Consider the following 12,316-nt stretch of genomic DNA (forward strand, 5'->3'; position numbering starts at 1 on the left):
TCTGCCCCTCTAGTTTCTCCCTGAGTGTTCCCCTACTCTCTATGCATTGATTCACTGACTGTTCACCGGAAGCCCATTGAACTCAGGGCATATGGGCTCCCAGGACATTGGCTTTGGAGTCAGGAAGGCCTGGTCCAATCCCTTACTATGTAACCTAGGAAAGGTTCCTTGACGTCTCATTCTGTGTTTGGGGTGGTATAACATCTCAGAGGGCTGCTTGCATATCAGGTGTGATCCTTACACTTGCTGAGTTTCTCTGTGGACATCCCTGAAGTGCCAACTGTGTCCCTTCCAATTTCTGGGAAGAGCTAGGGACACAAAAATCTAAGAGGTAAAGTTCCTTCCTTCACAGTTTTCCTGGTCTAGGAGAGGTGGGAAAAATGCTGGTCAAGTATTCAGGCCACTGTGTCTGATCAATGCTAGAGGTCTGTAAATGGTGTGTGTGTGTGTGTGTGTGTGTGTGTGTGTGTGTGTGTGTGTGTGTGATCAAAGGAAGATAGGGCGAGTCCTGCTCTTTCATGTGGTGCATTATACCGTTGAGACAGTATCCTCAGTCATCTTGGAGCTAAGCTGAGCAAGCCCCACAGTGTACTAGGGTTAAGGGTATATGTAGCCACTCCTAGTTTTTTACATGGGTGTTGGGGATTTGAACCCAAGGACTCACGGTTGTAATGTATGTGTATGTATTTGTAGTGAAGTGTATGTGTATGTATATGTAGTATAGTGTATGTGTATGTATGTGTAGTGTAGTGTATGTATGTATAATGTAGTGTATGTGTATGTATGTGTAGTATAGTGTATGTGCATGTATACGTAATGTGGTGTATGTGTATGTATGTGTATCGTAGTGTATGTATATGTATGTGTAGTATATGTGTTGAGAGGTGGTTGACAGGCAATGCTTGAGAAATCAAAACAGCTGCCTGGAGTCTGGCTCTGGTTTCTGAAGGAACTCAACTCCTTAAATTCTGATTCTGGTTGGATCCCCAGTCCACCCAGGAGAGCCTTGCTTGGATCAGTGATGGAGCACAGTACTGACTCTGTCCTCAGAAGCACAAATGGGGTACAAAGGCCCCCATGTGTGACTTTGGGACACACTGTGTTTAGGGTATGAGACATGTCTCTGTAGTATGATTGTGAAGGCTGTGGCTCAGTAGCATTCACGATGGTTGGTGCTTTTATTGTCCATATGGTTGTGTCCCTCAGATCCTTTTTTATATAACTAGAGTTCTAGGGACCAAGGGTAGCATGGTTTGAATTGTCTAGAAGGATCTTTGGTGATGTTTTGACTTTGGGCTTGCTTCTCTCTGTGAGTCAGGCAGTGCTCTGGATTATAATAAGATCTTATGAGCTCCACAATTAGAAATAATTTCTCAAGACCGCTTCCATATACTCTACTTCTCCCTCCTCATACACACACTGCACAAAGTAAAGACCTGGTTACAGCCAGTACAGGCTGCGAGGAGCGGGAGTCTAGAAAAATCCTTACTAAGATGGAGCTCATTGTGCCAGTCTGTGTCCTGTCTTGGGAGTAGACTCCTCAAAGCAGGCTGGCCCTTTGAAGCTCTAAGCCTCATCAAGATGGAGAGCTGGGGTTTCTGTTTGATTCCCCATCTGCGATGGTATTGGCGAGACCTAGAGAGACAGCGCATCATCTGGATCCGAGGGGGCAGAGAAGCCGCATCAGCAGAGGCTTCTAGTGATTAGCTGGGGTGGAGACAGAGACTGGCTGCCCCACCAAGCCACTCACCTTGAACCCAGACAGAACTGTTGGAGATCAGAAGACAGATTTGAAGTTGTGTGTCTCATTTTCTTCTTTGGCTTTAAGGATCTGACATTTTTGTTAGTATATCCCACCCCTAACAATGGGATATGTGCTTGTTATTAATTGTGGATTTGAGCAAAACAGTTGGGGTTAATGAGATAGTTCAGTGGAGAAAAGATACTAGCTACATCAGTCTGAAGGCCCGAGTTCAACCCCTGGGACCCTTGGTGGAAGGAGAGTTATCCTTTGATATTTCACGTCATTCATATACTTTCATTACATACATACATGTAAATAATCATTTTTTAAAATGTTGGACATTTCTGATCCTCAGGTTCCACATCATAAAAAGAAACATACAGTCCCTCACAGGGCAATTAAGACTATCAAGTGAGTTCAAATATCAGTACTTGAAAGAATTTTAGACAATCCTTAATGTCCTGTGTTTTCAAACGCCATCGCACAACATATTGCAGTGAATCCGAGTTCATTTTTTTTATTTGTTGAGAGAAAGGCAGAGATTATGACTGACCTAGTCCCTCCTCATCTGTTCTGTTTCCAAACCTCCTGGTTTAAATGTGCGTGCATCCTGTGTGTGATATGGGAAACTGCTAACGTTTCTAACCCAGGTTTATCATTTTTCAAAGGCATTGAAATGAAGTTTAAGAAGATGTTATTTCCTCTGATTGTCTGCCCAGCCTGGATCCCTGAACTGAATTCAGTGAAGCATGGGCCTGAGGGTAAGGCTGCCCCCTGTTTTCCCTGGAGTCCATCTGGTACAGGGGTAGGGGTTGAGCTGGGAAGGAGGTATCCTTCACACCTCCCATCCCGAGTATATGCCGTCAGTGTTAGCAAGACACTGCAAGAATCTTGGTGTTGTCTTTGGTCCTGATGACATATTGGATCACATGGAGGTGGAACTAGAGAGATGGAGATAGTGTTTGTGTGCTTTTGCTTTTCTTCCTTTAATCCAGAACTCACCTCCAGAGATCTTGATTTTATTGAGTTGAGAACTACTGGATTATAGGAAAGTGTGTTGATTATAGGATCCAGAGGTACGAGCATAGTCCATCAGTTACGTCACTTCTCTGGGCCCTATAAAGATAGAAGCCTTACTTAGCCTGGCTCCAGTTTCACAAGAGCTGCACATCATGGGTCTTTCCAGCTAGGAGTGACTTTACATCCGGCATGTATCTACAGGAATCTCCTTTGGAGCCGCTTGCCCCCTTACTTTGGTAGAAAATGTGCTGGTGGATGCAGTTGCTAATCTTCCAGAACAGAAGACAGAGGTCTTCAGGGGCGTGCTGGAGCAGCTGCGCTGGTTCGCTGGCAAGCAGGTCAAGTCTGTGGCGGTGAGTCCTTGGGTCACCGGCAGAGAGGAGGAGCGGAGATCAGATTTTCTATAAGTCTGGGTACTACTCACAAAGGTGGTCTGTGGGTCACTGAGAAACACAGTTCTTCCTCAAGGTTGAAGAGACCCAGTGTTCTGCCTCCCTCTTTCTCAAGTTGTCCAAGATTCTCAGCAAGTGAATGAGAGCCATGTCAGAGAAGCCAGATCTGGGTCCCTTCAGAGTTCAGGGGTGAACCAGAGGCGCAGAGCTCCCTCCAGGGGAGGGAGGGGTCCGTTGGTTGCCTGTTCTGTCAGTCGCCTGAAATTTCTGGTTTGTAATTAGTACCATTCAGGTTCCTGGTTCGCTTGGGATTCATACAGTTTGTGGTGTTGGGAGACAGCCTATCCTGTTTCACTTTATTCTTTGAAAATTGCTTTTAAAGTTAAAACAGAATAGTCCAGAACACTTCCAAGCCCCTACCCTGTCCAAGAACGTGCCACTTCTGGTTTCAGAGGAATGAACACAGAGGCAGAAAAAGGCCATTGTGTCCCCCAGTTCTCCTAAGCGTGCTTCTGAGAAAGTTTCCTTCCCAGTTCACACTGTCTTTCCTCCTTGGTTTCGGTAACAAGAACCTCTATCTTATTCCATTGTTGAACTGCCCGAACAATCAGCTGCAAAAGAAACCGATTGTTCATCTCTGAGTTGTCCTTTTTTTCCTTGACCTCTATCTTGAACTTCATTTTACTGACTCCTTACGCCTCAGCGATAACTCACCTCAATCCTTTCAGAACTAAAATGGTTGGGTGAAGGAAAACAATTCAGAAGAAGTTGCCTCAGTTTGCAGACACACGCGTATGTTTCCAAGCTGAGAACCCGGCCTAAGTGTTCTGATCTCAGGCTTCTGTGTTTCCTCGAATGACCATGTCTCACCGGGCTGCTCAGTCAGGTCCTCCAGTGCCCCCTGCCACAGCTGTCACCTCCTGCCCTGCACGCGGGAAAGGCTCTCACTCTCCGCTTGTTCTCACCAGTCCATCGGAGGGAACATCATCACCGCCAGCCCCATCTCTGACCTCAACCCTGTGTTCACGGCCAGCGGAGCCAAACTGACCCTCGTGTCTAGAGGTGAGCAACTGAGGCAGAGATCCGTGAAGAATGACTCGGGGGAGGGACATTTTGCCCCCCAGATCATTTTCTGGAGAAACAAAGCCCCATATCCAGTGGTCCCTAATGCGTTAAGGTTTGCATTCATACAAGTTGCAGGGGGATCAATGCAGGTTAGAGGCTGAGAGAGTTAAGCATTTTCTTCCTTTTTGTTTCTTTTTTAAATTTAATCTTTTAATTAGTATATAAAGTAGCAAGCTTCCTTACAGAATTTTTATACATACTAAGTTTAGTTGGGCCTCCCCTCTAACTTCCTGTCCCTCGCCCTGTCCTCACTGTACCCTGTCACCCCCAGTATCTCCTCCTCTATTTCATACCACATGTATGTCTTCTTTTACTCTTCTTACCCATGCCCCTTAAAGCCCTTTGATCCTCATCACGGGTCCCTTCCTGGTTTCCTAGCCTCTACCCACTCTTAGTTCACATACAATCTAGTTCCCAGACGCAAGCTTCCGAAGGCAATCCTTGTTAGGCAACTCTTGACCGAAGGACAGTGAACAAGGAATTGATACAACTTTCTTGCCCTTGTTCTGACTTCACACTCCGTGCCTTTGTATGGCTGCTTGAGCCTGGCTGTGGTGAGTGTATTTAGATCACAAAATGACACATTCCACAGACCAGGTCATTCCTCCCTCAGAAAAGGTGATTGTCAGACACTGATGAGAACACACTGGGTAAGAACCTCAGAAAGTGACTTATTTTCAGTTTTGCCTGCTGATTCCTCTGACCGTGGCATCAGAGAGCAGAGAGGAACTTGCCCCACTGGCGACTGTCCCCTGTTGCCAGTGTATCACCAGCTTCGCCCATGTGTGACTGTTATCATATTGTCTGCATGTAGGTACCAAGAGAACTGTTCGGATGGACCACACCTTCTTCCCTGGCTACAGAAAGACTCTGCTCAGTCCAGAGGAGGTACTGCTGTCCATCGAGATCCCCTTCAGCAGGGAGGTAAGAGTGTGAGAGTTGCTTCAGGCTCTGCCCAAACTATACCGCTGCCAGGCTGCAGATAAGGGGCCAAAAGACAATCTCAGGACCGTAGTTAGCGCCTCTCAACTTTAACCTGGATCCATTCTCGCTGACATTGCGTTTGATGAAGCAACTCTATCATTTCTGGACAAGGAGAAGTTGCGGGGCATGGCCTATGGAACTCAGAAGTCTGACAGGGGACCTAGAAGGGCTAGTCTCTCATTTCTGAGCCTCTGCGTCCTCTTTGTAAAGTAGGCACAGTGTTACCCAGTGTAGAGACTGCAGGGCAGAACTCGTGAGGTTCTTGATAGGTGTATGGAAGCCAGTGGTGGCCATCAACCAGCAGTACACAGCACAGTCCCAAGGACAACCCTATTTGTTAGGTATTCCTGCCTTGTGTCAGTGATGTATTTTCCCAAAGTCAAGTGTATAGGTCCTGTGAAGAAGCTGCCGTGGTGAGACCTCACGGCTGACCTCGGGCTTACTAAGGTGCTTGCTCACTGACCTTACTCTGGCTGGGCACTTCTGGATGTGGGCTTTGTGAGCAGCTTTTCTCATCTGTTTGGGCAGATGTGGCGCCTTGCAGGGCTTGGCCTGCTCTAGTTCTCCTCTCTCAGCAGTCACAGACGCTTTAGACATATTACAAGAATGTTCTGGGCGAGGCCAGCAAAACAGCTGTCAGAACAGCCTCGGGTTACAGGAAGCGCTTGGTCAGTGTGAACTGAGTTTGTCCTGGCAGATTTTGAGCTCTTTAATGAGAATGCTAATTCAATTCGAGCAGCAATGCTCCTGAGATGGCCTTCGAATGATTTTCCAGCTTGTGTTTATAGACTATTTTGAGCAGCAAGTCTTAGAATTCTGAATTTCACAGATCACTATTTTTTTTTTAATTGAGTGGAACAGGGGCTAGTCAGCCTTCATGTGACTCTGCTTTTATTTTTCAGATAGGGTCTTTAACAAATCTATCATTTCATAAAAGAGAGGAGGTTTTATGCTGGGAACTAGAGAGTTTTATCAAGAAAGGACACCGGTACCCTGATTTCTGGGGGCACCAGTGTGACCCTGGGCGTGAGCACATGGAACCACTGCCTGCTTTAGAACAGTTAAAACTCTGGGCGAGGTGCTCCAGACCATGTCAGCACCCAAGAATGATGCCTGGGAGAATCCCCATGGCTCCTTCAGAACAAAGGACCTTTGGGGGTTAATATAAATATGCAGACCCAGGGTGACCACAATCTGGGCGTGGAAGGCAGAGGTCACATGATTCTTTCCTGGAAAGTGATTCATAGTTCCCTCCCTCCTCTCCATAGAAACAGACCTGGCTCAGGCCCAGGAGAGAAGCTTGCTTGTAGCATAAAACAACAGTTGCCTGATAGCAGGACCTGGGCTCACAGTAACCAGGATGTGTCAATCCGCAGTACGCTGGTGGGAGGAACACATTACAGTTATCCGGGAGCCACAGGCAAGGTGGTGTACCCCATCCTCCTGCCCCAACCGGAAAGGCGACATGCCACAGAGTTTTCACTGAGGTCTTTGGAGGGGACAGTGGATCCTGATACTGGCACCAGATGGCTTTCTGGGAGTTTTTGTGGCGTTGTCTTTCTCCTTCCAGCTATACGCTCTGTAGACGCCACCCCATCCCCAAGTCACCTGACTGGCAATGAAGTCGGGACCCTTTCCAGCTTCTGAGAATGTGACCCGGAACTTATAAAGATGTAGTCTAAGATCATGTCTTGTCTTTGCTCCCCACCAATTTCCAAGGCTCAGTCACATCCTCCCCACTTCTCTGGCCTCCTATCTAGTCCTTAGGTTTCATGCTGGCCATTCACTATGCCTGCGAACTGTGGGGAAGACCAATTCTTTTTTTTTTCTTTTTTTAATCTTTAGGGTGAGTTTTTCTCAGCCTTCAAGCAGGCCTCCCGGAGAGAAGACGACATTGCCAAGGTGACTAGCGGCATGAGAGTCCTGTTCAAGCCAGGGACCACCGAGGTGCAGGAACTGTCCCTTTGTTACGGAGGGATGGCCGACAGAACCATTTCAGCCCTCAAGACCGCTTCAAGACAGCCGCCCAAGTAAGCACGGGCTGCACTGGGAAGCTGTCTGCGCTGCCGTGGTGGCTTCTGGGGTGTTACCATTGCAGCTCCTGGTGCTGCTATGACCATCGCTCCTCCTGGCGATGCTTCTAACAGTGTAGTCAGTTCTGACTGCTGCTGCTGCTGGTCCCGCGGCTGCTCTCATTCCTTCTACTATCGCTGTATGGCTAGCAGCACCGCAGCGGTGGTGCCTCCTACTACTGCTGCTATGACTCCCACTGGCTAGTGCTAGGAACACAGACACTGGCACCTACTTGTAGGGGTTATCTTAGTAGCATTCCTGTTGCTCCTCCTCTTACTGCCGCTAGTGCTGCCAGCACCAGTGCAAACTGTGAGCACCGTTAACACCATTGCTGCTAGCAGCGTGTCACTATGGTTACTTTCTGCCACCACTGTCACTCCTACCACACAGCTGTCGCAACTGCTGCTGCTGTTACTACTGATGATAGCATTATTGTCATCACTACTACCAACTCTGTGGTAGCAGTATTTCTGATGCCCTGCCTATTGATGCTGTTGCTTCTACTATTACTGCGTCGGTGCCTTGCCATTGCTGTGGTTACTACTGTGCTTCTCACTGCCATTGGAACTATTACAACGAGTAGGATTACTGGTGCTGGTGTCACCATTACTTCTACCATCACGATTACTATTACTACTATTATTACATTGCCATTACACTGTTATTCATATCCCTATTATTAATCCTACTACTACTGTAATGAGGGCCGCCACATGGTAGCAGTTGTGCCCGGCGCTTCACTGGTATTACCTTGTGTGATCCTTAGAATGACCACATGGAAGAGACAGAGATGAACTTGAAATCTGATTCCTTGGCCCCACCACTAACCAGATGAGGAGCAGAGTCTTATTAGTTAGTCCCTCTATGCCAAAATTTCTCAGTGCTAAAATGGGCATCAGATTTCTCCCTACCACAGCGTTTAATTAAATGAAAACTAGCAACTCAAATAAAGTACTTAGGATATTGCCTAGTATAATATAAGAACCTAGAGTAACTATTATTTTTGGAGCTTAAAAATATGTACAAGTAGCATTATACAAACAGAACAGGTTATATATAGGAAAATGTATGTATGCACATACATATACAAGCATGTAATAAAAATTAATGAAAAAAAAGGGGCTATAAATTTGAAGGAGAGTGGGGAGGGCTATACGAGAGGGTTTGAAGAGAGGAAAGGGAAAAAAGAAATGAAATCATATTACAATCTCAAAAGTTAAAATAAAAAAATTGATATCTTTCTATTTATATAGATTGCTATATATCTAGATACATGTATGTATGTATCTATGTATCTATGTATCTATCTATTTATCTATCTATCTATCTTTGTATGTGCTTTTAAAGATGAGGGACTAAGGTACCAGAAGGTCGAGTTTTGACTGCCTATTCGATAGAGGCTATGCGCCACACTGAGTGATGGAGATGGGTGGGGAGAAGCAAGCCCACACTCTGCCGTCTTCCAGGTCTTGGAATGAGGAGTTGCTGCAGGATGTGTGTGCTGGCCTGGCAGAGGAGCTGCACCTGGCCCCCAACGCCCCTGGTGGTATGGTGGAGTTCCGACGGACCCTTACTCTCAGCTTCTTCTTCAAGTTCTACCTGACGGTCCTCCAGAAGCTGGGCAAAGCGAACCTCGAGAATGTGAGCACCATGTTTGGGGGCGCAGCAGGTTGGGCTGGGTGGAAAGTTGCTCCTGCCCTTTCAACATCTGAGAACAGAAGAGCAGGTGTCAGGGTCACCTGGGGATAGTGCCCCCATCTTATCTGCCAGCGTCTGCCTTTGGGTCTGGAAGTCTCACTTTCTAGGCAGATTTGGAATCACACTGAGTAAAAGGATTTATAACCCAGTGTGTTCTTTTTGAGGTTATATTGTGACTGCCTTCTGTATCATTAAATACTTCCAGAGTAAAGGGGAGTAAGGAAGACTTTAAGGAAGGCATGGGGAGGGGTGGTATTCCAACCAAGAGAACAGCTTGCTTGAATGTGGAAAGCCAGGGGTGTTGGAGAAAGAAGTTAGCATCCAGGGGGTGAGGGAACGGAGAGATGAGGGGGGTGGGGAATGGGGGATGACGAGATTGGAGGAGATGCATTATCTTTATTACTTGTGGGTGGAAGGAGGAAATGATATGCTGGAGTCTTAGCCTTCCCTGTTTTCTACCTCCACAGATGTGTGGTAAGCTGGACCCCACCTTTGCCAGCGCCACTCTGCTCTTTCAGAAGGACCCTCCGGCTAACGTCCAGCTTTTCCAAGTGAGTACACACGGCATGTTTAATTTCAGGGGCTCTGCAGTCACACCCGATGACTCGCGGCTGAGCTTTGGCAAATGGCGTGCAGATACTTGAAGTCCCATACATGAACATCCCGGGAAGAACACCAGGGTCACACTGTTGCAATGTAGCTCCTTGTCCTACTTCCTCTGTTTCTCTCTTAGGACCAGGTGCTAAACTGCACCTGTTCTTTAGGGAGAAGAAAAATCTATTTGGTCCTCCCTGACCCCCAATGAGCCAACCTAAACATCTTCTTGAAGATGTATGCCCGGATGAACATATGCAAACAAACACATCATTCTAACAGGTTTTGGGGGTGCACTAGGTAAAAGGTCAGCACATTTCCCATCAGCACTGCAGATTTTTGCAAACCATGCAGTATATTGTCACGTCTAAGCTCGGCCACTGTAGCACAAAACAACTGTAAACATATAAATTAACGATGGCTTGGGGCTATAGTTCAGTTGGTAGAGTGCTCACTTGCGCACGAAGTCCTACATTTGGACCCTGGAACCACTTAAAAGAGCCGTGGAGGGGCAACCTCGTCATCCCAGCCCCTGGGAGGTAGAAGCAGAGCCATCAGGAAGAGTTTGAGGCTGTCTTCCGCTACATAGGAAATTTGAGTATCACCTGGGAAATAGGAGACTCTGTTTCTAAAACAAACCATCCGAGTGATCAAGTTTAGTAACTATTTAAAGAACCAAGCACGGGCAGCAGTTTGCTGAGCCCTGCCTGAGTTGGTGGCCCACGGATGAACTCTAGGACATGGCTGCCTGATCAGAATCCAAAGTTTGTCTCTTTTTGACTCTGTAACCTCAGACAAACTGCCACTGAGCTTCTGAGGAAAGTCGATTAGACCCACCTGCTCATGTGGCCAATGGTGATTCCTTTCACAGAGTGGGGGAGGACTGGCATTCAGTGCTAGAGTATTGGCCTGGCAATGGTAAGGCCTCGGTCCGTCTCTAGTACCAAAAAATAAAATTAGACCACTTCTAAGTCCATGGCTCATAAAAGTGCTCAGTAAATATTAGACACTTTACTACTCTGAAAAATACATAGGATAGAAATTGATACTAAAATTAATAAAAGACTTTGGGAACTATAATGAAGTGTGAACAGGGAAATAAAAGTCTCTCAAAATCTCGTCTCCAAGAGAAAGTCATTGTATTTTTGTTTTTCTTTTGCTTATGTGGATACACATGCATGTTAGTATCACGTGCTACTTATATAAAATTAATAAACATGCACATATAGAATGTTTTATATTTAATATAAGCATTATTTCTTCTGCTTTAAATTCTTCAAAATTATGTTTTAAAGGGTGCATACTCTTCCACTGTATGAATACAGTATAACCCATGTGTATAGCTCATGTATTGTAGCTCATGTATATTTAGGTTCTTCTGTTTCTTGATATATTTATACTATGAATACCTTGTCAGTGACTTCTTAATTGCCCTCTGGCTTTCCCTAGTTCTCAACGTACCCTGGGCCTATAGAGGATCAGTGTCTGTCCTCAGAAGCTCAGTCTGACTGGTGCACATACTGTTTCAGGAGGTGCCCAAGGATCAGTCTGAGGAGGATATGGTGGGCCGGCCCCTGCCTCACCTGGCTGCAGAGATGCAGGCATCGGGACAGGCTGTGTACTGTGATGACATTCCCCGCCATGAGAATGAGCTGTCTCTCAAGCTGGTCACCAGCACCAAGGCCCACGCTAAGATCACGTGAGTATTGTGTCCCAGGGAGTCAGCGAGAAGCACGCTCTGCTCTGCTGGCAGTGAAGAGGAAGGCCGCTTGAGGGTTCTCCATCATAGGCCAAGGCAGAAAGTCTTCTTTATATATAATAATTTTTTAAAGAAAAAAAACTCTCTTTTTTATTTTACATACCAATCCCAGTTCCCACCCTTTCCCCTCCTCCCATCCCCTTCATTTACCCCTCCTCCCATCCCCTTCATTTACCCCACCTCCCATCCACTCCTCAGAGAGGATAAAGCACATTGCTTTGGGGAAGGTCCAATGCCCTCCCTACTAGGCTAAGCAAGGTATTCAGAAGGAATGGGATAGAAAAACAAAGCTTGCAGGAAGTCCTCTCAAACCCATCAGAGAGCAGCAGGAAGGCTTGGGCTCCACACGTGGTACCTGAAGTTCTCCCATTGGGAGGGTAAGAGGGTAGGAGGACAGTATGGGCATTGAGCAGGGAGGCCACTCTTGGTCTGAAAAGCTGTGAGTGTAGGTGACAAGCTCCTAACAGGATCAGGTAGGACTTACATTCAGAGACTGGACTGAATATATGTGGAATATCAAAAAAAAATTGCTAGCTAGCACTACAGAAAAGAGTCTGGCCTTAGCCTCCCAAAGCTGGGATTGAACCCTCACAAAGCTACAGGGCAGGCATAGCTGATGAGACCTCTACTTGCTCTGAAGTTATGTATCAGGGTGTTTGTGAGGGTCCCCAAATGTGTCCACATCGCACCTAGCAGATAAAACAGTCATCCATACCTGTTAGAGGCTAAGAGACGAACAGCAAGAATTACCACTACACCACAGTACAGTAGTGGCGAGCATAATGCTTAACACTTAACATAGCGCTTGGTGTTTGCCACCTAGTTTCACACATTTCATATATATTGGCTCATTTATTCTTTACAACAACCCTGTAGGCAGTGCAGCTGAGGAGCTAAGGCATAGGCAGAAGGAGCTGCCTGATCCAG

At 46.5% G+C, this 12,316-nt stretch overlaps 1 protein-coding gene across 2 annotated transcripts in view; it reads left to right on the forward strand.

Moving 5' to 3' along the window:
- Positions 1-12,316, forward strand: part of Xdh (xanthine dehydrogenase) — a 64,456-nt gene that overhangs the window by 25,366 nt on the left and 26,774 nt on the right. For both annotated transcript variants that reach the window (XM_087907356.1, XM_087907357.1), the window contains 8 exons: positions 2,413-2,505; positions 2,966-3,117; positions 4,125-4,218; positions 5,096-5,205; positions 7,111-7,295; positions 8,805-8,979; positions 9,504-9,587; positions 11,160-11,329. In XM_087907356.1, the coding sequence (XP_087763482.1) occupies positions 2,413-2,505; positions 2,966-3,117; positions 4,125-4,218; positions 5,096-5,205; positions 7,111-7,295; positions 8,805-8,979; positions 9,504-9,587; positions 11,160-11,329 (1,063 nt within the window). The remainder of the gene's footprint in view (positions 1-2,412; positions 2,506-2,965; positions 3,118-4,124; positions 4,219-5,095; positions 5,206-7,110; positions 7,296-8,804; positions 8,980-9,503; positions 9,588-11,159; positions 11,330-12,316) is intronic.

Source organism: Myodes glareolus, chromosome 6 (assembly GCF_982192425.1).
Source record: "Myodes glareolus chromosome 6, mMyoGla1.1, whole genome shotgun sequence".
Classification (NCBI taxonomy): Eukaryota; Metazoa; Chordata; class Mammalia; order Rodentia; family Cricetidae; genus Myodes; species Myodes glareolus.